The 25,569-nt window shown below is 57.9% G+C and overlaps 1 protein-coding gene and 1 non-coding gene across 3 annotated transcripts; both read right to left on the bottom strand.

Moving 5' to 3' along the window:
- Positions 1 to 2,812: 2,812 nt before the first annotated feature.
- TLE5 (TLE family member 5, transcriptional modulator) lies at positions 2,813 to 11,522 on the bottom strand. 2 transcript variants are annotated; one of them, XM_036116131.2, is made up of 7 exons: positions 11,317 to 11,522; positions 10,090 to 10,187; positions 7,553 to 7,616; positions 6,115 to 6,159; positions 5,434 to 5,496; positions 4,051 to 4,125; positions 2,813 to 3,962 (listed from the first exon to the last, which is right to left on the bottom strand). In XM_036116131.2, the coding sequence occupies exons 1-7, from the start codon at positions 11,341 to 11,343 to the stop codon at positions 3,744 to 3,746; spliced, it is 591 nt and encodes a 196-aa protein (XP_035972024.1). In that variant the 5' UTR covers positions 11,344 to 11,522; the 3' UTR covers positions 2,813 to 3,743. The 2 variants fall into 2 exon arrangements, with proteins under 2 accessions (XP_035972024.1, XP_035972023.1); XM_036116130.2 differs by having other exon boundaries at positions 2,813 to 3,965; positions 11,317 to 11,516.
- Positions 11,523 to 18,371: 6,849 nt separating this feature from the next.
- Positions 18,372 to 18,478, bottom strand: LOC118550798 (U6 spliceosomal RNA). Its single transcript, XR_004924748.1, has one exon. It is a non-coding gene; the product is annotated as a U6 spliceosomal RNA (small nuclear RNA).
- Between the last annotated feature and the right edge of the window lie 7,091 nt (positions 18,479 to 25,569).

Raw genomic sequence — 25,569 nt, 5'->3', positions numbered from 1 at the left:
CCCCCTCCTCCCGCCTCATTAGGCGCGGCCGCGGCGCGGGGCCCATTAGCGGATCAATTAGCCGAGGTCGCCGGCGGCGCGGTCGTTAAGCGCGGGAGGCCGCGGCGGGGAGGGGGCTCGGGAGGCGGCCCTTCTGCCCACCCCGGCTCCGCGGCCGCGATCGCGCACCCCCGGGACCTTCTCGTCATCCTGCCCCACCGGGGGCTCCTGGACCCTCCGCAAACCCTCAGGGGACCCAGCCCCGCAGGCGGGATTGGGGGGAGGGGCTCCGAGGCCCGGAGGAAGACCCCCGAGGTCACAGGCCCTCCGTGGCTGGGCAGGGCGCCCCTTCTCCGGAGAAGACCCCTGGTTTGGGGGTGCCGGGTTTGTGACCCCCCCCCCCCCACGGCGCCCTTCATCTGCCAGCAACATCAGTAATAATAACATCAGCTGACAGCTTGTGAGCCCTTGCAGGCTTCCTGCTAATTCTCGGGAACAATTTCCCAGAAACTGAGGTCAGACAAGTGACTTCACTTGCCTCAAATCACTAGTTAGGGTCTGAGACGGGTACAAACTCAGGTCTGCCCTCAATAAATTTGCTAACATTTATTGAGTTGCTTCTATGAGCAAATTAAAAAAAAAAAAAGGCAGCCAACACTCCCCATCCCTTGCTCTCTATCAACACATTCTGGATTTTCCTGGTTATCTGTCTATTCCAGCCAGAGGGCAGGAACTTATGTCTTCTGTGTCCCTGGGGCTCCAAGTAGGTCCCAATAAATGAATGAACGTGCGAGTCTCTGCTAGAAGCATGTCCACGGATTAAATAATATGATCTTCATAACAAGGGCTTGTTCTGAGATCATACCCATTTTACAGATAGGGAATCCAAGATCCGAAGGGGTGAAGCCACTTGTCTAGACTATCCAGCCGTGAGAGCGAGAGCCAGGGTTTAAATCAAGGCTGGAGGCCCCCATCATGCCTGTCTGGGCCTCAGTCTTCTCATCTTGCCAAGGGGCTGACAACCCTACCTCCCACGGCCATGATTGCTGGGCTGCCTGGATTATTCCTTGCAACCATCATGTGACATATTAATATGTTGCTTGTGCGGGACCTGGGTGGAGGGGCCACAGACCCCTGCTTTGGGGTAGGGTCGGGGGAGGACTTGAGAAAACTGACATCTGGAAGTCTTGGAGGATTACTACCCTGGGAAGGGGGGAAAAAAAGAGGGAGAACACTGTTCCAGACAGAGAGAACAGCATGTGCAAAGGCCTCTAGGCAAGGAACAGCAAGATGGTTCAGTCTGGCTGCAGCCTGCTGGAGTCATTGGAGGGGTGGGTAGCAGGACCAGCTGCCATGGAGGCCCCCCAAATCTATTTTTTATGATTTTTTTAAATTGTGAAATGTAACACACAAAAGAGGGCACAGATTGTAAGTGAACAATTTGATGATTACAGAGTGAACACACTCATGTCATCAGCCCCCAAGTTAAGAAATGGAACTTGAGCCCCCTCTGCCCCTCCCCCACCCTCTCCCAAGGGTGACCCCATGACACCTGACACTGTAGGTCACTTGGGCTTGATTTTGTTCCTTATATAAATGGAATCACTCTGTATTTACGCTTTTGTCCCCGGCTTTTGTTCAGCGTGCCGTGCGCGAGATGCGGGGTGTTGAGTAGAGTGGTGGCTCGTACTTTTTCGTGGCTGCGTCGTGTTTCCCAGGCATGATGATGTCACAGCTTAGCCATTCTGCTGTCGATGGGCAGTGGGTAGCTTCCGGTTGGGGGAAGTGGGGAGGAAGGACAGCAACTCTGAACACCCTTGTCCGTGCCTTTGTGGAGGTTGGGAGCGGCATGGCTCTGGGGGTGGGGACCCAGGAGGGGACTTGCTGGGTGCCAGATTGCCTTCCAGGTGGGTATGACACTTGGCACTGTAACAGTTTTCGCTCCCCAAGTGTCCTGGGTGAGTTTGGGTTTTCAGCACAAGGATAAATGCTAGGCAGGGAGGGACCCCCATCACACGGGCTTTTGAGAGGTGCTGTGGCGGAGGGCTGGGACCCAGCAGGAGGCTGGTGGGACCACCCAATCATGCTCCCCCCTCCTCTCTTTCCTCAGGGACATGAGCCGTTTCCCCAGAGGTAAGCCAGCCGCCCCCCCCCCCCATGCCCTTGGTCCACCTTGGGAACCTGCTAGATTGGGGGGCAGGTGAGAATTTCTTGACTTCAAAAGCCCCCCAGGTGCCGGTCCCTGAGGGTAAGGAACTCTATGCTGCCCCACCCTGCCTCATCCTCAGCCTCGCCCCATATCCTGGGTGGGCAGCCTGAGGCCTCTTGGCCCAGGTGCCAGGTTCACTCCGGGAATCTCCTTTCCTTCTGGCTCCCTGGGTGGTCCAGCTGGGGCGTGGCAGGGAGACCTTCCAGAGGTCCTCCGAGGGTCAGGTTCAGCTGGGGGGTGGTCCTGTGTTCTCAGATCTGGAAAAAGGGTCTCTGTGGGTATGCAACGGGGATGGATTCTGCAGTCTCAAAATCTGTCTCTAAGAGAAAAGAACGCCACTTAGGAGCCCTCTGGCCTGGGGATCAGAAGTCAGCTCTGCTCAACTTCAAGCACCTGGGCCTGGCTGTGTGACCTACAGCCTCCAGCTGACCCTCTCTGGTCTATGCATCAAGCTGGGGAGACAGCCCACGCTGGCAAGCTGGACTCCCCCCCCCCCCCCCAGCCAACCCTCACTATCCCGTCCTGGAAGGAGGCGGGAGCTCAGTCGTGAGGGAAGCCCCCTCCTCCCGTGGGAAGGGGGGCACCGCCGCGGCCCCGCAACACAGAGGCAGGAACAAGGCAACCAACCTTCTCACATCTTTATTTGAAAGGCACAGCTAAGCCCACCCTCGATACAGCATTCTCCCTTCTCTCCGCAGCGATCAAACGACTGAACACAACAGGAGCTGACAGTCTGAAAGGCTATACACAGACACAGGTGTGGGTGTTGCTTGTTTTTTTAAAACATTTTTGTCTTTTTTTTTTTTTTAAATATCCCTTTTCTTAAAAGACAAGCTAATATACTGGAAAAAGGAAAAAAATAAAATAAAAACCAAGACAACTTGAGTACCCTCATCTTTATTCGGGAAGGGGAGAAAGGGAATTCTGGGACGCCCGCCCCCCACTCCTCCCCCCTGCTCCTGGCTAAGCTCACTCTCTCTGCCCCCTCTCTGGCGGGCGCGCGGGGAGAGGACAGGTGGGCGTGGGCTCTGGAACTAGCAGAGGAGGTGAGTGAGGCGGGAGGGACGTGGGGTGCCCAGGGCAGGAAGGGGCAGCTAGCGTGGTGTCTGCATGCAGTGCCGGGGGGGGGGAGGCGGGGGGCGTGCGCCCTGAGGGGCCCGGCGGGCCGGCGGTCAGGGGCACGGCTGCGGAAGGGGGCAGTGCAGGGGTGCGGGGCTTCTGAGGCTTTGCTGTCTTCTGACCTGGCCTCCCATTTGTGCCTCCAGGCCTCAGCTTGCCTCCTGGGTGGAATGAGCAGGTATCCGCCCACTCAGGCTGCAGGGGAGGAGGAGGAGGGAGGAAGGAGAGGAGGAGGAGGAGGAGGGAGGCCGGGAGCCGGGGGTGCGAGCGAAGCGAGGGGTGGCGCACAGGCAGGGCTAGGACCCCAGCAGGCGGCTACCATAAATACTACCAAGTTCAGCCGATCCCAAGCTATACTGTGTCTTGCGCTAAACATTCCTCTCTCTCCGTGTCTGTCTCCCCTTTGTCCCCCCACCCTCCCCGTCCCGGCCGCCCGCTAATCCGACTTCTCGCCGTCGTCCTCCTGGTGGGTGTCACCGTCGTGCCCATTCTTGTCTTCCTTGGAGAGGTGGGCCTGGGAGCCCAGCGCGGACAGCGAGAGGAGGCCGGTGCCCGCGCTGACGGCGGGCAGCGCGGGCGGCTGCAGCCCCACAGGCAACGGGGTCAGGGGCAGGGCCAGAGCCTGCAGCTGGGACAGCTGATGGGCTTGGAGCTGCTGCTGCAGGGCAGACAGGAGGGAAGCATGAGCTGCCGTGGGCCCACCTGCCCGCCTACCTGCCCGCCCGCCCAAGACCCAGACGTACCCGGATGATGGAGTTCAGCTCAGGAGCGGTGACCTGCTTAGCCCTCTCGATGGCTCCCAAGACCTGCTGCTGGTGCTGGAAGGGGGGTGGGGTAAAGAGAGGAGCCAGGTGCTATATGCCCTGATCTCTGTGGGGGTTTGAGCCACAGAGCCCAGGGGAAGGTACCCCCCACCATGGCTTTCCATCCCATCAGAAAACCCCTCCCCTCCAGCCGCTTCTGTTCACCAAGTGGGATTCGCAGAAGACCCAAAGGGGTTGATGCCAGATACTTAAGAAAACGCCACTGGGTGAGTCTAAGAGAAACCCTGGATCGTGACCTATTCAATGCGATACGCCAAGAAGTAAATGTACAGTGCACAACCTGGCCAACTGTACAGGGAAGTCTTGATCCTAAGAGCTCACAGACTGTGCTCTGAGATCTGCTAACCCAAGCTCCTCTCCTTCTACAGCTGGGGAAGGCCCAGTGGATTCTGGCCATGCTGGGGTATGAGTCTAGGTTCAGGGCAATCCCTCCCCGGGGCAATTTACCGCCCACACCCCAGCCCTCCCTACGAGTCCATGTCTCCTGCCATCAGATGCTAGACTCTGCCAATCTCCCTTTTTGCCTTGCCTACCAGAAAGCCACTGTCATGAAAGGAAAGCACAAGCCTAGGTCTTCAGGGCCCCAAGAACCCCCTTCTCTAGGGTTTTCATAGTGTCCTTCTGGAATTGTCCCTGAGCATGCAGGTCACCCGAAGGGCCCCAAGATAAAGTCAGGGATTAAAGAGGAAATGATGAAAGATCGACAGGAAACCTGGCAGAGAGCAGGAATGGCAGTGGTGGGGAATGTGGAGTGGGCCCCACACCAAGAGTCTTAAAATCCCAAAAAGCAAAAGCAAGAGCTCAGCGCATGGCTCCCCAGGGTGCGTGTGTCCACGGGTCCATGTGTACATCTGTGTTGCACCTGTGCATGTCTGTCTGTCTGTCTGCATACATGAGCTGAGTGCCTTCCCTGTACACACCCCCTCTGGTTTCTGGCCTGAGGCCACCCACAGGGCCTGGCAGACAAATCTCAAGAGGGTTAAAGGCAGAAGCAAAAAGGGAAAAAAAAAAAATCTTGGTGTAGTCTTTGGCATATCTGACATTTTTACCCGTGAAATGACTCACTCAGGCTGGGAATTCCACAGCAGGCTGAGGCCCCTCCCTCCACCGCCCTGCACCCCTGGGGTTTCTCCAAGCTGGGGATTCTTCTGTGTCTGGGAGGTCCAGAGAGGGGAGGTGTGCGCCCTGGGCATCCAACAGCTGCTGCCCCAGAGCATGGGGGGGCGGGGGGGGGGCAGGCCCTGTGGCAAGTTCACGGTCCAACTACCACCTCCTCCCTGCAGCCCCCGGGGAGCCACTCACCTCTTGGGAAAGGTAGGGTAGGACCTGGGCACAAATCCCATTCAGCCTCTTGACGATTTCAGCCTGCAACACACAGAGGCTTCAGTCCAGGGCAGGCAGCAGGGGACAGGTGCAGACCAGCCCCAGGAGGCCTGTGAGGTTCTACCCAAGAGGAGGCCAACTCTGCCCAGGGTCAGATCAACACCTCCAGACTATGGGCCCCGGTCAGCAGCCAAGGTGGGATCTAAGGCTGGCTCTCAGCTCTGCAGCTAACAGGGAAGGCTCAGGACCGATTCCAGGCTGGGGGGGGGGGGGTTAGGGGGGGCTGGGGGGAAGGGCCAGGGGGCCACCAACATCATTACTTTTATGACATCCCTGATATCGGCCTACTCAGGGCACAGATGGCCAAAGCAAGGCCAGAGGGCAAGGGGCAATCCTGGGGTTCACAGTGTGCTGGCATGTCACCCTGCCCCACTGTCAGAAAAGGGAGTCAATGGGGTGGGGGTGGTAGGTTGCGGGGGAGGTCTCTGCCCCTCCCCTCAGGGAGATAAACCTCCCAGGGAGGCCTGAGAAGGAACAGGGGGAGGGGCTCAGAAGGTAACAGGATCAGGTATGGAGGCCTGATCAGACTTGGTGCGCAGCCAAGGGGCTGGGCCCACCTGTCTGAGGTTGCGGGGGGGGGGGGGGGGGGGGGGTGCGTACCTGCTTGTGCATCTCAATGTTCAAGCCGTAGGACATCTCGTAGTACTGCATGGTTGGGAGACAGAGAGAAATGGGGGTGGGCAAAGGCTGGGGGGTGTGCCAGGGGGAGACACACACGGTGGGGAGTGCCAGGGGGGACGGACGGACGGACGGACGGACGGACGGACACACACACACACACACACACACACACACACACACACACACACGGTGGGGAGCACGAGGGCAGGTGGGAGGCGCCCACACCGGGAGCAGAAGCCCAGGCACCTGGTGGAGCTGCTTGCCGGGAGCTGGGGGAGCTTCAGGGCCCCAGCCAGGCCTGGCTCCCCTGGTTTCTGGAAAAATTATCCAGCCCTCTCTCCAACACACATACATTCCAGGACTCCTAATCTTTTATCTTTATGTGTCTTGTCTGCGGGTGGCCCCAGACTCCAGGGAAGTTTGCCTTCCTGGGTATAAATAATCAGGATAAACAAAGCCTGCTGGGTCTGGCTCTGGGGTCAGTAGCCCCCCCCCTCACGCCCCAGATCTGACCCTGCCTCCTCCCCTCCTCTAAAGCCCCTCATGGCTCCCCATCATCCCTGGGGGTGGGGCAGGGGAAGCCAAGTTCATTCCCAGGACTTCCCGTGGTTTCTTCTCCTCTGCCCAGCAAGCTCCTACTCATTCTTCAAGACCCTAGCTGCAATGCCCTATCCTCCATGTGGCCTTCCTCAGGCAGTGTGCCCCCCTCTGGAATCCCCGTCCTGGGTCGCTCCCTCTGCCCCAGCCCTCTAGGGCCAGGAAGGTCGGTGTCTGGCTCTGCCTCATCGACAGCCTGGGAGAGCTGGGCTCTGGGCTGGACCAAGGCAGGGGCTTTTTGATGTAGAAACTGCCACCTGGTGGGTAGGGATCCCAGCAAGTTATTCTGGCAAAGCGCAGAGACAGGGTCTCAGATGTCAGGCAAAGAATGCGGTGTCACCCCTTCCCTCCCTCCAACCTCAAAGGATGTCAGCTTCCTGCTCAACCCCCCCCCCCCCCCCCCCCCGCCAGAGTCCTCCTTCTGAAGCTTGGACAAGGAGGGGTTAAGGCTGGGATGCTGGAACTGTGGGGGCAGGGAGGGGAACTGTGGGGGCAGGGAGGGATCCGGCAGCTCCCCCAGCCAGTTCCTGGCTTTGGCTTTCACAGCAGCGGCCTCCTCTGTTGCCAAGGACAGCCGGGGGACCTGGCAGGCCCAGGCTGCAGCCCGGTGGTTTGGCACCTGGGCCGCTGCCTGGGCCGGCAGCCAGGCCAGCAAGGCGGCCTCAGCCAGGCCCCAGGGGCCAGCTGAATGCAGAGCAGACCCCGAATCCTCGTCCATCCCCCAGGAGGTGGCCAGGGTTCAGGCAGCTGCCAGGGGTGGAGGAGGGTCTGGGGTCGCCCCTCCCCTGCCCTGCCCTGCCCAACCGGGAGGCCAGCTTACCATCACATAATGACGCTGCATCTCTGACTTCTCGCTGGCCAGCTTGTCACATTCCAGCTTCAGGCTGAAAAAGAACAAGGGGAGAGGGACCAGGGGCTGGGCTGAGGTCCCCCACTGTGCGGGAGGCACCCAGAGCTTTGGTGGGGCAGAAGGACGTCCTCCTCTGTGAAGATGGAGCGGAGGGGGGTGGAGCTCAGGCTCCCTAACTGTAAAACGAGGATCATGAAATCACCCTCATAGATCTGATGGCAGAGAAAGTAATGGGTAATAATATAGATAACAAAAGGCGGAGCAAACACGCGGACTGTGGGTCAGCCAGGGACTCAAAGAAACTTTTCCCTGTCCGGAGACTCGATGAGATCGGTAATATTTGTGTCACCCTCATTTCATCGATGATGCAACGGATGCCCAGACAGGTTGAGTAACGCTCAAGGTCACACAGCCAGAAAGCGGGCTTCAGAGGCCACAGTCCCAATCCCTGGGGAAAACTATCCAGCCAGGGAGGAAGGAATAGAAAACACAAAAGGGCAGAGAGGGTGGAGGGTGGAGGGCTGGCTGGCAGGGCTCTGGGTTGGACTCACCAAGGAATCTCAAAGGGGGCCCAGACCCTCTTATAAGCCTTGATTTCACTAGGGGGTAAAAGTTCCACTGTTGGGTAACAGAGATGGTGAGCCGGTTATCCACTGCCCTCTCTCAGGCTCTCCCAGCAGGGTTGAGCTTAGGGCATTTCTCAAAGCCCACCCACCCCTGTCCCCAGTGAGGAGGGCAGAGAAAGACCTAGAAAGCTGACGGCACAGACGCAAGCCAGACGCACTGGATTCAAAGTTCAGCCCTGCTCCCTTGATGCTCTGTGGCTCTAGGCAAACCCCTCTACCTCTCTGGGCCTTGGTCTCTGCATCGCCAAGTACCAAACTCCCAGGGTGGGGTGGTGAGAAGGAAATGGATTAAGACAAGAGAAGCTTCTGGAACAGTGCCTGGTATACAGTAAACACCCAATAAAATGCTTGATCTTACGGTCCTCCCAGGGGCCTGGCGCTTCCCCCCACCAAACTGTGACTTGTACGCCCAGATTCAGAGATGAGCCACGGTTTGTGTGCCTATGCCCCCCAGCCCCCGGACTTTGTTTTCTCTCATTTTCTTTAAAAAACGCTATTTGTTGACACCATTTAAAAAAAAAACAAAACAAAACAGGCAATTTCACTCCAAACTCTGAATTTCTGGCCCTTCTTGAGGGTCTGGCAAATCTTGTGTGCACCCCCAATGTGGCAGGACCCCTCACTGTAGCCAGGCCTGCCAAGCCAAGTCCCTAAACGATCGGGGAACCAGAACAAAGTTGCTGGGGCCTGCCTTTCAACGGCCTGTGCCTCAGTTTCCCTGTCTGAAAAATGGGCACAATAACAGGAACATGGGGAAGATGGAACAACAGGATGTCGGCTCAGTATTTAGCACGTGGGGAGCATGGAAAGTACCCCCAAAAGGTGAAGTTTTTGAAAATATATCTATACATCTATATCTATTTCTCTTCTTGGAGAAAACCCAGTCTCCTTCTTGGAACACTTTTGTGCAGGCAAACTGAGGTCCAGAGAGGGCCTAAGGCCCTGCTGGGATTTGTGACGGTGACCAAAGACTCCCTTCTGATTCCCAGGCAAAGCCCCCCCCCCCCCCCCAACAGCGCCTTGACAATCTGCATTCTTCAACCCAGAGACTGGCTGCAAATCTCAGTTTGCCACTTCTCTGCTGTGCATCCCCAGAAAACCTCTAACCTCTCTGGGTTTAAATTTCTTTTTTTTTTTTAAAGATTTTATTTATTTATTTGACAGAGAGAGACAGTGAGAGAGGGAACACAAGCAGGCAGAGCAGGAGAGGGAGAAGCAGGCTCCCCGCTGAGCAGAGAGCCCGATGTGGGGCTTGATCCCAGGACCCTGGGATCATGACCTGAGCCGAAGGCAGACGCTTAACGACTGAGCCACCCAGGCGCCCCTGGGTTTAAATTTCTTTAACTGTGAGATGAAGATAGTACCAGGTCCTTCCCCTTAGATCCTGCACTTGGCAAGCCCTTTACAATGTTAGAACGTTAAATTCTGGAGGAAGAGCCACCTTTGAGAATCTGTTAGGACGCTAGGAACTCCTTCTCCAAAACTAAGCAGAAAGAGATAGAACAGGCTACAGAATGTTTTCTTTTGGGGGTGGGGAGGTAGAGGATCCATCCCCCAACTTCTTGGGAGGTCTTTTATCCAAGGGGGTTGGGGGTGGGGATGGGGAGAGGGACTCTGAAGCCACACGGATAGTTGAGTCTCTGGGCAAATAATTTAACTTTTTGTGCCTCAGTGTTTTTACCTGTGAAATGGGCTCTCTTGACGTCTACGTGAGTTTAATATTAGAAAAGTGCTCACGACAGCGCCTACCACATAATAGGACGCTCTCTACCTACATTTTTTTTCAAATATATGTATGTAGCAGTGGCCACAACCTTCCCTCCAGGCCTGGGTGGGGGGGCTCCACCATCCACCCTGCAGGGCCGCTGGCCCCCAGCTCACCTGTGGTACTGAGCCTGCAGCAGCTGAAACTCGTCTTTTATGCGGTCGCAGGAGTCTGAGGTGGTGAATTTGAGTTGCTGGGGTAGGTGAGACGAGCCCTGTGGGGAGGGGGGGCGGCCCCGGTCAGGGCCAGGCGGGGCGGGGCGACCCCCGAGGCAGCCGGCCGGCCGGCGCAGCTGCAGCGCGCCCCCCCCAGCCCGCCCCACTTCCCGGGCCCGTGTTTACAGCCCCTGGCGCGGCCCCCGCCCTCGCTTCCTGCCCCCGCCTCTCCCGGGGGAAGGCGAGGGGGTGGGTGCGCCCGGAGCCGCCTCGTTCCCCGCCACCCCCAGGCTGTGGGGGTGCGTTTTAAGGTCCGCCCTTGGTGGGGGGCAGCGTGCGCCCTCTACCGCCCCTCCAATGCGCCGGGGGGGGGGTGTGCACATCCGAGAGCCCCAACTGCCTCTGCGAGGGGGGAGAAGGAGTCCTGGAGTCCCCCTCCCCAAGTTGGTGGGGGCGCAAGTCCTCCTTGCAAAGTCCCTTTGGGGAAGGGGCCTCTCCCAGCGCCCGAAATTACCCGGGGGGGGCCCTCCACCCCAGATTCCCAGCACCCTTCTTCCCCGCCACGCTCTTCCGGGAGGGGTGCGCCTCGGATCCCCCCCCACTCCCAGGCCCCAAAACCAGCCCCGGTGCTCGAGGTGCCCGGTGGGGCTCCCCGGGTGCCCCAGGCCCGAGGCCAAGGCCATCCGAGGCCCGGCCTGGCTGGGTTGGGGTGGGGGGGGGTAAGCATGCCCCACGGGCTGGGGGAGGGGGGAATCCGGGCCGGGAGCTAGAGGGGACCGGGTCTGGGAACTAGGGGGAGAAACTGGGTCGGGAGCTGGGAGAGAGACCCGGACCTCCGGGGGTGTGGGGGGAGCCTGGGTGGTGGGGGCGGGGGAGTAGCTCTGGGCCGGGAGCTGGAGGGGACCCGGCCCAGGAGTTGGGGGAGGCGCCGAGCAGGGAGCTGGCGGTGGGGGGGTGGGGTGGGGGGAGAACGGCCCGGCCGGGAACCCGGTGGGGGGGGACGGATGGCCCGTCTGGGAACTGGGGTGCCAGGCGCCGATCTGGGGGAGGTGCGCGGGGCCGGGACCCGGGCGGGGGTGGGGAGGAATGGCCCGCATGAGAACTGGGGGTGCCAGGCGCGGACCTGGGGGATGCCGGGCCCGGAGCTGGGGGTGGGGGGGAGGCGCCGGGCCGGCGGGCCCCGCTTACCGAATGCCTGCTTTGTGGAAACATCATGTCAGTCGCGGCGGGGGGCGCGGGCTGCGCCCCGGCTGTGCGCCCCGGCTCGGGAGGCTCGGGGCGCCGGGCGGCCGCGCCTTTGTCCCGGCGCCGATCGGCAGCTCCCGGGGCCGCCGCCGCCGCCTCCCGCGCCCGGCCTCGCCCGCTTCCTGCGCCCCCTCCCCGCGCGCCCGGCCCCGGCGCGCCCCGGGCCCCGCTTCCTGCGCGCCCGGCGCCCCTCCCCGCCCCTCCCCGCCGCCCGCCTCCCCGCACGCCCGGCCGCCGCTCCTATTGTCTAATGGCGGCGACGCCGGCAGTGGCCGCGGCCTCGGCTGCGCGGAGGCTCCGGCTCCACCTGCTGCCGCCGCCGCCGCCGCCGCCGCTGCTGCTTCCCGGGCCCCGTGCGCGCCGCCGAGGGGGGCGCGCGCCCGGGGAGGCCTGCGGATCCCCACCCAGCCCGCCTCCCCGGCCGGCCGGCGCGGTGACCTTGGGCACGGCGCGCCCCGCCCCGGGGCCGCGGCCCCTCCCGGCGGGGTGGCCCGGGCCGCCGCCGGGCCTCGGTTTCCCCATCGGGCGGAGAAAGGGCCCGGCCGCCCCCGTCTAAACCGCCGACTCTGTCATGGCGCGACCTGGACGCGTGCCAGGGACGTGCTCTGTAACCTTGGCTCCCTGGCTGTTTTCTCTCGGAGCCTCGGTTTCCTCTTCTGTAGAAAGGCCGAGGTAATCCCGCCGACCTCCTGGGAGCCATCCCTTCAACGCACATTGACTGAGCGCCTACTGTGTGCCAGGCCCTGCTCCAGGACCTGGGGGTGGGTTGGGGGTGGGGGGTACAAAGTCCCAGCCCTGGCGGAGATGACAGGAGACAGACGGACAAATGCACGAGCCCAAATCCCTGGCAGGTCAGCCGGTGGTAACCGCCATGGGGCAAATGAAGCAGCAGGGAGAGTCGGGGGCAGCGCCGGGGTAAGGTTTTCAACAGGACGGTCGGAGAGGCCTCCTGGACCTGAAGGTGAGAGAGCCCTGCTAGGGGTGGGGGCGGGGGTGGCTTAGTCAAGGAGGCGGGAATAGCAAGTGCAAGGGCCCTGAGGCAGCACCGAGCCTGGCACTGCGGAGGCAGAGCCAGCAGCTTAATGCGTTCACCCAGGGGCCCTGCCCTCAGAAGGGCCTGTGCTTGGGTTCATGACCTGCTCTTGTGGTCTGGAAATTCCTAATAGTTTTTGAACAAGAGGTCTCACAATTTTGTTCTACATTGGGCCGAGCAAATTCTGTAGCTGGTGCCAGGCGCATGACGGATGATGCAGGGCCTTGGGGGCTGGGGAGAGACTTGGGCTTTTACTGCAAGGGAGGCTGGGAGGTGGGAGCCCTGGACGGGGGAGGGCCGGCCTAACTGGGATTTTGATAGGATCTCTCTTGCTGCCATGTGGAGAACAGGCCCCAAAGAAGCTGGTGAAGTAATGCACAGTTAACCCGGCAAGTGCTAAATGCAGGCTCTTAATTACCACCACCATCACCATCATTATCAACTATGCAGCTTGCCTCTCTGGATGTGTATGATTTCTTTGGGCCGTGGGTTTTCCCAATCTGTAAAACGGAGAGTTCGGACCCCAGACACCTTTCCTGGGCAGATGAAAGGCCAGACAAGTATAAGATGAATAAGCAAAATGTAAGGTTTCTCCTGTCCCCCCCCCCCCGCCCACCCGAAAAACACAAAACCCTGCAAGATAAATGCTACTTTAATGTTTTTTAAAATAAAAAGTCATACCAAAAAAAATTCATGCTGAGCAGAATATCAGTGTGTTAAATAAAAATGGTATCTGATGGGGCCAGAGATGAGTAAGGAAAATGTGGGTTCCCCTCGTCCTGATGCTATAAGAAAAAAAGGAACACCTTTTTGGAAAATTCTTCAATATTCCTGTCGGGTTCTGGAACACGCAGACCCCACTCATCATATCAGAGTCCCCGATGCAGATGGGCTATAAAATTTTTGGGCAAGGCAAAATGAAAATGCAGTGTCTCTTATTGAAAAATTATTAGGAATTTAGGAACTTCAGGATGTTGACAACACAGCATTAAACTGAGTTCAGGTCCTGTGGGACACCATGAGCCCCACGCCAGACCCCCTTTCTCCTGGGAAGCCGCCCATGTCTGAGCCTGATCTAGTATTCAGGCATTTGGGGATCAAACACTCCCATTTTAGCAGACCCCAGGCTTGGCTGGCAGGGGCAGAGCTGGACAAGAGAGACCCCCCACCCCCACCCCAGCCCAGTGGGGTCAGGGCTGGGCCTTTCAGCAGGCAGAGAAGCCCAGAATTGTGTCCCAGACCATGAATAAAAATAAACCAACCAAGCTGTATATGTTTTTACTATGTGCCATGCTGGGCTTTAAGGATTTTAGCCTTAGGTATTATGACCATTTGAAAGATGGGGAAATTAAGGCACCATGAGGTGAAGTGACCTGGCCAAAGTTACACAGCTGGAAGGTGGCAGGGCCAGGATGTAAAGTCAGGTCCTTGGGCCTTTAACCACTATGTGACACAGCCCCTCCAGGTAGGGCATGAGGGCAGCGGGGGGGGGCGGGTAGGTCGGAGAGGGCCAGGAGCCTTGAGGAAGCAGGACCCTGCCTTCTGGACTGCGACATTGGCATTTTACATGAAGGGCACTAGGGAGCCATGGGAGGTTTTAGAGCAGAGTTTCTCAGTCAGCCTCTATACTCCTGACATTCTGGCCTGGATCATTCTCTGTGAGGGCCCATCCTGGGCACTGTGGGGTGTTGAGCCGCATCTCGGGCCCCCACTCGCTCCGTGCCAGGAGCAGCTCCCTGCCCAGTCTTGATGAGTGTCCCCGGGGGCCAGATCGTCCCCAGCTGAGAAGCCCTGGCTTAGAGCAGCATACAGGGTCTGCCAGGTAGAAGGCTCTGCTGGTTGCCGGAATGGAGGAAGGCAAGGTGGGAGGCCGGGAGACGGGGTGGGGTGCTCACACTACAGTTCAGGAGAGGGGTAGGCCGGTCTGGGCCACGGCATGGAGGAGCGGTGGGTGAGGGAAAGGCGGGGAGGGCGCCACAGCCCGGGACGGAACGGTCTTGACTAGATAGTTAATATGGGGCTTGGGGCTTTCGAGGATCTTGCCGTCGGGCACACCCCTGTACGCCCCTCAGCTCCCACCCATCCCCGACTCTGGGCCCGCATCCTGGTGTTTCCCCTTCCCCGGGGTTCTCAGGGCCATATCTGGGAGCAAGGCAGGGCAGGGATCTGTCTCATGGATCCAACCGTCTGGGACCAGCCTCGCAGCCTGCTTACAAATGAGCGCTGGGCCCCACGGCCTCCGGGGCAGAGCCAGGCACTGGCTGGTGCATGATGGATGGGCTGCAGGGCCATTAATCACAGGCGGGGGAGGAAACAGGTGGCCACCGGCGGCTTGGCTGGGGACCTCCCTCTGGTAGGCCCAGTGGAGCTGGGGCCTCAGCTGTCCAGCTCTGGGTTTGAGCCTCTGGCCTGCCACAGCCCGGCTGGGTGACTTGGGGGCAGTGTGAGATTCCCACCCTGCACCTCGTCCCCCCTACCCGCCCCCAACTGGAGCTGTTCCTCCTTCCTTCCCTCAGTAAGTATCTACTGCACCTACTCTGTGCCGAGGAGGATTCTAAGTGGAGGTTTAGGGCGCTGACTAAGGAGGATGAAAATCCCTCCTCTTGCAGAGCTAACAGGCTTTAAAAACTTGACTCAAGTCCTGTCTGTCCTCTGCCCGCAGCCCTCCAGGGCTCCCACCTCCCTGGAGTAAAGGCCCGAATCCTCCCCGAGGCCCCCAACGCCCTGCTTGAACTTCGAAGTCTCTCTCCCTCGCTCACTCTGCTCCAGCCAATCGGGCCTCCTTGCTGTTCCTCCAACACACCAGGCCCGGACCTGTCCCAGGGCCTTTGCATGGGCTACTTCCTCTGCTCTGATAGGCATCCCCAAATGCCATTTTGGCTAATTCTTTCCTTTCCTTCCAGGCTTGGCTTAAAGGTCACCTTCTCAATGAGACCTCGTTGTGACTTCCTTGCTTCATTCTGGCAGGGCTGGGACTAGGATAAGTGCAGTTTTGAGTGAGGCACTTTCTTCAGGCATAGAGTTTAAGGGGGTACCAAGAATCTCCGACAACACGAGACACACTGTTTTAGTGCAAACTGTTTTTCTTAATTGCGGTAAAATACACGTAAAATTCACCATTAGAGACATTTAATCCATTCACCATGTTGTGCAATGATCATTTCTACCTAGTTCCAGAACATTCTGTCACCCCAAAAAGAAACCCCATCCTTATCAGGGTCACTCCGCGTCTTCCCCGCCCGCAGCCCTGGGCCCCCACGAGCCCCCTTCCCGTCCGTGGATGAGCCTGTTCTGGACGTGTCACCCATGTGGACTCACACCCCATGTGGCCTTCTGTGTCTGGTTCCCTCCCTGAGCGTCGTGGGCTCGGGGTCCGTCCCCGGGGCCGCGCGTGTGGGCGCCTCGCTCCTGTTCCTGGCGGAGGGACGCTCCCGTCGGCGGTGGACCGTGTGCGTGTATCTGTTCATCTGTCGGTGTTTCCACTTCAGGGCCCCCGTGAATCCTGCTGCTGTGAACATTTGTCTATGTCTTTATGTGGATGAATAATTTCATTTCTCTCGGATATACATGCAGAAGTGGAATTGCTGGGTCACCATGGTAATTCTGCTTCATTTGTGAGGAACTGCTAACCTGTTTCCCGCAGCAGGGCCCCGTCTCACGTCCCACCCCACCCCCCAGCCGGGCAGGCGGGTTTCGATTTCTCCACGTCTTTGCCAATGCTTGCTGTTGTCCTCTTTTTTTTTTAATTTTTAAAAAGAGTTTATTTATTTATTTGACACAGAGAGAGAGAGAGCACAAGCAGGGGGAGTGGGAGAGGGAGACTCCCCGCTGAGCAAGGAGCCGGATGCGGGGCTTGATCCCAGGACCCTGAGATCATGATCCGAGCGGAAGGTAGACGCTTCACTGACTGAGCCACCCAGGTGCCCCCCCAAAATTTCGAAGTTTTAAATAATAACAGGATCCAATCCTGCACTCACCACCCACTTCACCTGCTTCCCCCCTCCCCAGGCCTGTCCTCCCCAAACCAGTAAGGGCTCCACCTTCCCTCCCCTAGACTCATCACTATCTGACAGATGAAGGGTGTTAGGGGTTGATTTTGTGGGTTCTCTCTGCCACTGGAATGTCAGCTCCAAGAGGCAGGGATTTTGGTCTGTGTGGGCCACGGCCATATCCCCAGCACCCAGGATGGGGCCTGGCTCACCCTAAGGGGCTGGAGGAGTGGTGAATGGGTGAATGAACACAGGACAGAACGAATGAATGGGTGCACCACCTGGAAAAGCACTTTGCACATGTGGCTGGCATGGGACACCTGGGTTCAAGGTGGGTGGCCCGTGGAGTCCGGTTGGCCAGGGTGCATCACGTGACATGCCCTGACACTGGCATTCTCAGTGAGGCCTTCTCTGACCAGTTTGATGGGAGGACAAAAAACACCATCATCCAAATCGTTCCTCATTATGTCTCCCTGTTTTATTATTATTTGAAGCATCAGATATGACTCTGAAAAAACCACGTTGAGCTATGGCCTTGTTTATTCACTGTCCCCCCATCATAGTAAAACGATCCAGGAGAGCCTGTCTTGTGTCCTGGGCGCCCCAGCATGCAGCGGGGATCTGGCCAGAGTAGCCCAGGAATTTCTGCGATGAATGGATGACACACTGATTATTTCCCCCATATTCCAGATGAGGACACTGAGGCTCAGGGGGAACGAGGATGGATTCTATTATTTTTTCTTTAAAGATTTTTATTTATTTATTTATTCATGAGAGACAGAGGGAGAGAGAGAGAGGCAGAGGGAGAGGGAGAAGCAAGCTCCCCGCTGAGCGGGGAGCCCGGTGCAGGACTCAATCCCAGGACCCCGGGATCATGATCTGAGCCGAAGATAGACGCTTCACCGACTGAGCCACCCAGGCGCCCCGTTAATTTTTTTTTTTTTTTAAGATTTTTATTTATTTATTTGAGAGAGAGAGAATGAGAGAGAGCGAGTACATGAGAGGGGGGAGGGTCAGAGGGAGAAGCAGACTCCCTGCCGAGCAGGGAGCCCGATGCAGGACTCGATCCAGGGACTCCAGGATCATGACCTGAGCCGAAGGCAGTCGCTTAACCAACTGAGCCACCCAGGCGCCCCCGTTAATGTTAATTAAGTAACAAAAGCAGGTATACTGTTAAGATCCTTGAGTGACTCCACTGGGTCCAGCTTTACAAATATACCCAGAATCTAGTTGTCCCTGAATCTGTCCCCCCTGGGTCATTGGATATGTGCTCCACTCTCTGAGCAAGCTCAGCTTGTTGTTCCCTGGCCCTGTTTCTGGTCTAGGCCCTCTCTCCCCGAGCCTGCTTCCCTTCAGTGGAGAATGATATTTGGGAACCAAGAACGGGGTGCCGGGTACGCTCAGACTTCGGGGATTTGCTGTTTCCGGAACCCTCCAGTGAGCAGGGCTGAGCAATACCCACACACACTCCCATTCACACGTTGTCATTTAAATCTATAGCCTACCTATCAATCTATCAATCATCTATTGATCTTATCAGTTATCCATCACGCGGTTATGTATCATCTCTCCCGCCATCACCCACTTACCATGTTATCTATTACCTACTGGTCGTCTGTCTGTCTCTCAGCTGTCTGTCTTAGGAACTGAGAGTTCCCGCTGATCGCTCCAATCCTATTGCACGGCCCCAGGATTATTTCTTCCCTCTTTCCATAGTTTAACCCCTTCTCCAGCAGGGGAACCAGGCTCAGAGGGAGAGTTTTGAACACAGAGATGAGGCGGTGTCCCTCCCTAGATCCCCTCATATGTTTTATTACTTTCTTTTCTTTTTACAAAATAACTATGATTTTGCTGTGAGATTCTCATGGATGGAAAACTAAATTGAATATTTATTCTGTCCATTTCATTATACCACGTATTACAATTGCCTATTTAGTGAAAAATAAAGAAACCTATAATTTTTGGCTTAAATTTTTTAAAATGTGGAACATTTCATGAATTTGTGTGACATTCTTATGCAGGGGCCATGCTAATCTTCTCTGTATCATTCCAATGTTAGCGTGTGTGCTGCCGAAGAGAGCACCCTAATGTACTTTCAGTGAGACCCAAAGTTCTCCCTGCAGTCCCCAAGGCCCCTCATCACCTGCCTGGTCCCCTCCCTGTCCTCCCCCCCACCTTGCTCACTCTGCTCCAGCCACAAGGACCCCTTCCTTCAACACACCAGGCCCGGTGCTGCCCCAGGGCCTTTGCACGGGCTATGCCTGCTGCCTGGGAGGCTCTTCCTCTCGAAATCACCTGGCCCATCCCTCACTTTCTCACACAGGCCATCTTGGGCCTCCTTAATATAGGCCAACATCCATTCACTCCCCTTCTCTGTTTTTCTTTATAAGAACATCTCTGTCTTTACATTTTCCTGTATGTGTTTATTGTCTCCACCAGAAGGTCAGCTCCACAAGGCAGGGATTGAGGCTTTTTCGTTCCCTGCACAGAGCTTGTCACACAGTAGGTGCTCAGTAAATCTTGCTTGATATGAAGATCATCTTTCTTAGGATGAGGCCTGGCGCAGCAAGGCAGGCTGAGTCTTGGTCAGCCCGGGCCTTCCGCCCTTACAAAGCGCTGCGGCTGGGCCGCTTATAAACCATAAACCCTGATTTCTCACCGTTCTGAGCCCGGAAAGTCCACCACCCAGGTGCCGGCGGCAGAGGAGGTCGCCGGGAGCTCTGCCCCTGGCTGGCGGCTCCGGCTGTGTGTTCACGGGCCTCTCCTCCTCCGCGTGTGCACGTGGGCAGGGCTGGCCTCCCTCGCAAGGCCACCGGTGCTATCAGATCAGGGCCGCACCCTGTGACCTCGCTTTGCTTAATCACCTCCGACAAGCCCCACCTCCAAATGCAACCACCCTGGGGGGCTTGGGGGGGGCACAATCGCCCCGTAGCATCGTCCTCCTGAGTCCCGCTCTTTCAGCCCCCGGGGCAGCTGGAAAAGGCCTGACCAGGGCCGAGCCTGGCGCGGGTAGCATGTGCGGGGCCCTGGGGCCGCAGGGAGGGCGACGGCAGCCTGGCGCGCAGGCGCGGGAGGCGGGCGTGTATCTGATTGCGGCTCTAGGCTCCGGTGCGGTAGCTCCCAACTGGGGAGATTCTGCCTGCAGGGGACGTTTGGCAACATCTGGGGACCTCTGTGGTTGTCACACTGGGACAGGGCTCCTAGTATGGAGGGGGTGGGGCCCGAGACGCCCCTCAGCCCCCCACTGCCCGGGACGCCCCCAGAGAGTGACCCTGTCCAGCGTCAGTGTAGCGGCGCTGGGGTGGGGGTTCTTGCTGCTTGAGAGCCAAATGGCAACTTTAGAGAAGGAGGCGGGGGGAGGGGGGCGGGGAGCTTCTTTCCAGGAGGGTTTATAACAATGGAACTGACCTTGGCTGGGGGCCGGGCCGTTGGTGGGGAGGGCTTCCCCCCAGAGTGAATGATGTGGGGGTTACCTAGGCGACAAGTGATGGGTTGGAGGAGACAGCTCGTGCCAAGGCCCAGGGGCAGCGGGAGGGGCTGGAGGGGAGGCGATGGGGAGAGGAGGGGACAGGCCACCCAGGTGCTTGGACGCTGTGTTCACTGGGAGGCTGCTGGGGGGCCACGGAAGGTTTTCAGGTATCGCGAGAGGGCAACACGGTCCCGTTTGGCTTTCGAAACCTCCCTCTGGCAGCTTCCAGGAGAGCAGGATGCGGGGTGGCACCAGGACCTCTGCGGGTCCCTTCCTCCACGGAAAACATTAAAGGTGGTGTTTCATGGCGGCATTGGTGTACAGACAGATATAATCCAGGGCGGATGTGTGATGATATAGTCATGATTATTGTATTCATCATTTGCTCTGATTCTGGAGGAAATGAACACATTTTCATGGGCGCCTAAACTATCACGAGCCCCGGCACTGCCTAGTGGACATGCTGGGCCGGCAGCAATAGCCCCCCGAGAGCAGAGGGGAGCTAGTTCCGGCAGGGGGTCGGGAGGGGGCGTTGATGGAGATTCAGGGTGGGCAGTGCTGGGGGGCACTGATGGAGCTGCCAAGAGGTGGGGTGGCAGGGACAAATGGCAGAGCCAGCGCCGAAGCGAGGCGGCCTGGGTGGCTCTATCCGTCGATCATCCCACTGTTAATCTCAGCTCGGGTCTTGGTCTCAGGGTCGTGAGTTCAAGCCCTGCGTTGGGCTCCACGCTGGGTGTGGAGCCGACTTAAAAAAAAAAAAAAAGTCAAGGAAAGGAAAATTAGACACACAAGACTTCACAGAAATTAAAAACTTCTGTGCATCAGAGGAGCCATCAAGGGAATGAAAAGACAACTCACAGAATGGGAGAACATTGTTGCAAATCCTGGTATGAGTCCATTGTCTGAAATATATAAACAACAACACAAAATAAACCACCCAATGGTGGTTTATTGCCACCATGGAACACCATTGCCATTGCGAGAATGCGCAAAGGACCTGAACAGACATTTCTGCAGAGATGACATACAGATGGCCAGACGTCCCTGAAAAGACGCTCCACATCACTGGCCATCCGGGAATGCATTGAAACCTCAGTGAGACACCACTCCCTGCCCCCAGGATGGTTAATAGAAGAAACCTGAAAACACCCAGTGTCGCTGAGGATGCGGAGAAGTTGGAGCCTTGGTGCACGGCTTGGTGGGGGGGGGGGGGCGGCCCCTGGGGAAGACAGTCCCGTGGTTCCTTAAAAAGTTAAGCATGGAGGGCGCCTGGGTGGCTCAGATGGTTGAGCGTCTGCCTTCGGCTCGGGTCATGATCCCAGGGTCCTGGGATCGAGTCCCGCATCGGGCTCCCTGCTCAGCAGGGAGCCTGCTTCTCCCTCTGCCTCTCTCTCTGTCTCTGATGAATAAGTAAAATCTTTAAAAAAAACAAAAATCACCCTCCGACCCAGTGAGTCCACCCCTGGATAAGGACCCAAAAGAATTGAAAGCAGGAATTCTGCGGATACTAATATACCCATGTTGGCAGCAGAATTATTTACAATAGCTTGAAGTAGAAACAAATATCCACAAGTAGAAACAAATATCCACAAATAGATGACTGGATAAACAAAAATGTGCCATTTCAACCATTTTTTTAAAGTAATCTCTACACTCAAGGTGGGGCTGAAACTCCCAACCCTGAGATCAAGAGTCCCATGTTCTATTCACTGAGCCAGCCAGGTACCCCTCAACCGTCTCTAAGCACACAGCTCAGCGGCATGAAGCACACTCACCCTGTCCTGTGACCACCCCCACCCCCCAGAACTTTCCATCTCCCCACACGGAGACTCTGTCCCCACGAAGCACGGACTCCCCACCCCCTGCCCCAGCCCTGGCTCCCACCATCTCCTCTCTGTCTCTGTGGACGGGACTCCTCTGGGGACCTCCTGGGAGTGGGGTCCTGCGGGATGTGTCCTTCGGGGTCTGGCTCCTCTCACTGAGCCCAGTGTCCTCGGGGTCCATTCACTCTGGTTGTTAGTACATTCACTGAGTTGTGCAACTCACTACTATCTAATTCCAGAACATTCCATCACCTGCAAGGAATCCCTTTCCCCAGAGTAGTCCCTCCCCATACCCCCCTATCCCTCGGCCCCCACGAGCCCCCTTCCCGTCCGTGGATGAGCCTGTTCTGGGTGTGTCACCCACGTGGACTCACACCCCGTGTGGCCTTCCGTGTCTGGTTCCGTCCCTGAGCGTCGTGGGCTCGGGGTCCGTCCCCGGGGCCGCGCGTGTGGGCGCCTCACTCCTGCTGGTGGCCGAGGGACACTCCCATGCGTGGTGGACATGCTGTGTGTGTCCCTTTATCCGTCGATGGACACTTGGGGTCTTTCCACTTGGAGGCTGTTGTGGATCCTGCTGCTGCGAACACGGTGAGCAGGTTTTTGTGTGGACACGGGTTCTTGTTTCTCTTGGGTGGATACCCAGGAGTGGGACCGCTGGGTCAGAGGGACACCCCACGTTTTACGTTTTTTGAGGAACCACCCGACTGCCTTCCAGAGCGGCCGCCCCCTCGCGCTCCCCCCGCCCTGGGGGGGCTCCGAGGTCCCCTGTCCTCACCAGGCAGCGTTAGCCCCGAGCAGTGCTCCCGGCCCTTGTGTGCTCTGCCTGCCACTGTGAGGGCCGGGAGGGACAGACAGACAGCATTCATGACGATAGGGTGGCGTGACGATAGGGTCTCCCACGGGCCGGGAGCCGCTCTGGTCTTCTCCTCCGTGCCTTAATTCACTTACTAGTAACCCATTTTGCATATGCGGGCAGCAGAGGCTCAGGGAGAGTGCTGGTGGTCACCCCGCCAGGTTGGGGGCAGGGAGGGGAGCCCCAAGCCTCTAGGCCAGCTGCCACCAGCCGGGCTGCACTTGACAATGACTGGGCTCTGTTTTTGTGCTTCCCCCTTTCCTGGAGCTTCTGGCTGTGCCCTTGGGATCCAGGCATTGGCAGGGCCAGGAGCTGCTGTTGGGGTGCTTAAGGGCCTTTAAAAGGTGTTCCCAGCATTTCCCTGGGGCCGTGGGGTAATTAGGCACAGCGATTAGGAGGCTGCTGCCAGGGGGCTGGTCTCTGGGGACATATGGGGACATTTGGGGACTGCAGGGAACAGGAAGTGTGGCCGCCCACCTGCCCTGCCCTCCAGAGGCCCTCGCTGCCTCCCCGAAGACACCCAAGGGCCAAGTGTCAGCTGCAGCTTTGTGACTGGTGGGCTGTGTGGCTCTGGATAAGCGTCTGTCCCTCTCTGGGCGTCTTTCTCATCCATCTAGTGGATGAGAAGATAGTGCATCTCCCGCAGGACCCAGGGCCCCAGTCCTGGCTCCCAGGTGCCCAGATGCCACCCGCCTGCCCCCTAACCCCATAAACACCCCCTCCATCGTAAGTGGCCATGGCCCATCAAGCTCACTCACATCCCCAACGTTGTTCCAAGCGCTCGAGGTGGGCACGGTTTTCTCTCCCATCTTACAGCTGAGGAGACCAAGACCCAGAGGCCCAGAGAATTTGAGCCACGGGCCCCAGAGCACACGGCTGGTGAATAGAAGAACCAGGATTTGAACCTCAGCCGCCATGCTGGTCCCACCAGCCAGCGATCCCTACGGAACGTGGTCAGAGTCCTCCGTGGTTTGCACGCGCGCTGTGTCATGAACTGTGTCCCCCACCATAGGCTCGTGTGGAAACGCTGCCCCCCTAGTGGGACGGTATTTGGAGGTCGGGCCTTTGAGAGGTGCTGAGGGTCAGGTGAGGGCATGAAGCTGGGGCCCCCCGGTGGGATTAGCGCCCTGGGAAGGGGATGAGGGACCCCTCCATGTGAGCACACAGCGAGAAGGTGAACACTGTCCCCCAAAGAGAGAGCCCTCACCAGACACGGCCCTCCGGACACCTTGATCTCTGGAACCAAGAGGAGACAAATGTCCCTTGTTTAAGCCACTCAGCCTGGGTTACACTGCCCAGCAAACTAGGACAAGTTATCTAGTTTAATCCCCGGAATAGCCCCAGGAAGGCATGGTTACAGTTGAGGAGACCCAGAGGCTCAGAGAGGGCAAACACCTCTGTAAGGTCACACAGCTAGGAACTGACAGAGGTGAGGTTCCAACTCCAGCTGGCCTCGTTCCCAGTCCCATCCGTATACCCACCCCCCAGCCCCGCCCCGTGACCCTCCCCAGGACCCTGCAGACCACTCGAGGGAGGCACATTAGCGCCATGGTTAGTAGACTGATGTGGGAAATCCTCACCCTGGCATTGTTTCTTCTTTCTTTTCTTTTTTTATTAAAAAATATTTTATTTTGGGGCACCTGGGTGGCTCAGTCGTTAAGCGTCTGCCTTCGGCTCAGGTCATGATCTCAGGGTCCTGGGATCGAGCCCCACATCGGGCTCCCTGCTCAGCGGGAAGCCTGCTTCTCCCTCACCCACTCCCCCTGCTTGTGTTCCCTCTCTAGCTGTGTCTCTTTCTGTCAAATAAATAAATAAAATCTTAAAAAATATATATATATATATATTTTATTTTTAAGTCATCTCTGCACCTAACATGTGGCTCAAACTCACAACCCCAAGATCAAGAGTCGCACGCTCTTCTGACCAAGCGGGCCAGGGTCCCCTCACGCTGGCCTTCTGCTTGCTGAGTGAGTGGGCCTCAGTCTCCTCCTCTGCAAAATGGGAGTCATACAAGTTGCAGAAAGTTGTGGGATGGAATGAAATAAGGCCAGAGGGTACCTTAGCCGGGGCTTAGCCCAGAGGTATGAGCACTTGGGCCGCTGTCCTCTCTGACCCTCAGTTTCTCCTTCTATAAAATGGGCATGTTGTCAGTGCTTATTTGAGACGAGACTTGAGGCGATGAGAGTTCAGTGCTCAGAGCAGGGTCTGGTGCCGGTAGGTGCTAAATACACAAGAATTCAAAAACGTGGGCCTAAATACACACGTGTCTACCAACCCACGGACGCTACAGCCGCATACACGGACCCCTGCTGCCCGAGGACAAACGGCTTTCTGTACAGACTGGGCTGTAAGTCGGGTCACCGCGGGGCAGCTGCGGCTGTTAGCCCGCAAATGTCCGTGAATTGCAATGACAAGAAACTAGAAACTCAGTTCCTCAGTTGCCCTGGCCGCATCTCAGGGCTGGGCGGCTACGAGAGGCCAGCATGCGGGACAGCCTGGAGCTAGAATATTGCCATCCCAGGAGAAAGAGATGGTGGGCCGCCCCGGGGAGGAGACCCTCCCCAAGGTCAGGCGGTGCCCGTGCCATGACCGTCCACACGGGGGCAGCGTGGCACAGGGACCCGAGCATCCCGGGCTTGCGCAGGAGTGGCCCGGGCGCTCGACCTGGCGCGGCCAGCACAGTCCGGTCCAGGGTCCTTCCCTCCGCACTTGGGCGTTGGGGCCGGATGTCCTCTGGGGTGGGCACTGGGGAGGGCCGAGCAGCGCCCCCCACCCACTCGATGCCAGGAGCACCCCAGTCGTGATGACCACGGATGTTCCTGGACATGGTGGCCCCAGCGTCCCCTGCGGGCAGAATCAGGTCAGAAGGTCACCAACATTGCTGACTGTCTCTTGGCAAAATCGCGCTCAACAGAGAATCACCATTCTAGCGAATCAGCTCATCACACGTGCAAGGATTAAGTTCTGAAAAAAGAAGCAGCGGGGGGTGGGGAGCCTTCGAGCTTTTCTTGGCCATGACCTCTCTCCTC

This window comes from Halichoerus grypus, chromosome 1 (assembly GCF_964656455.1).
Source record: "Halichoerus grypus chromosome 1, mHalGry1.hap1.1, whole genome shotgun sequence".
NCBI classification, from domain to species: domain Eukaryota; kingdom Metazoa; phylum Chordata; class Mammalia; order Carnivora; family Phocidae; genus Halichoerus; species Halichoerus grypus.
This window is presented reverse-complemented; position numbering and strand designations above follow the sequence as displayed.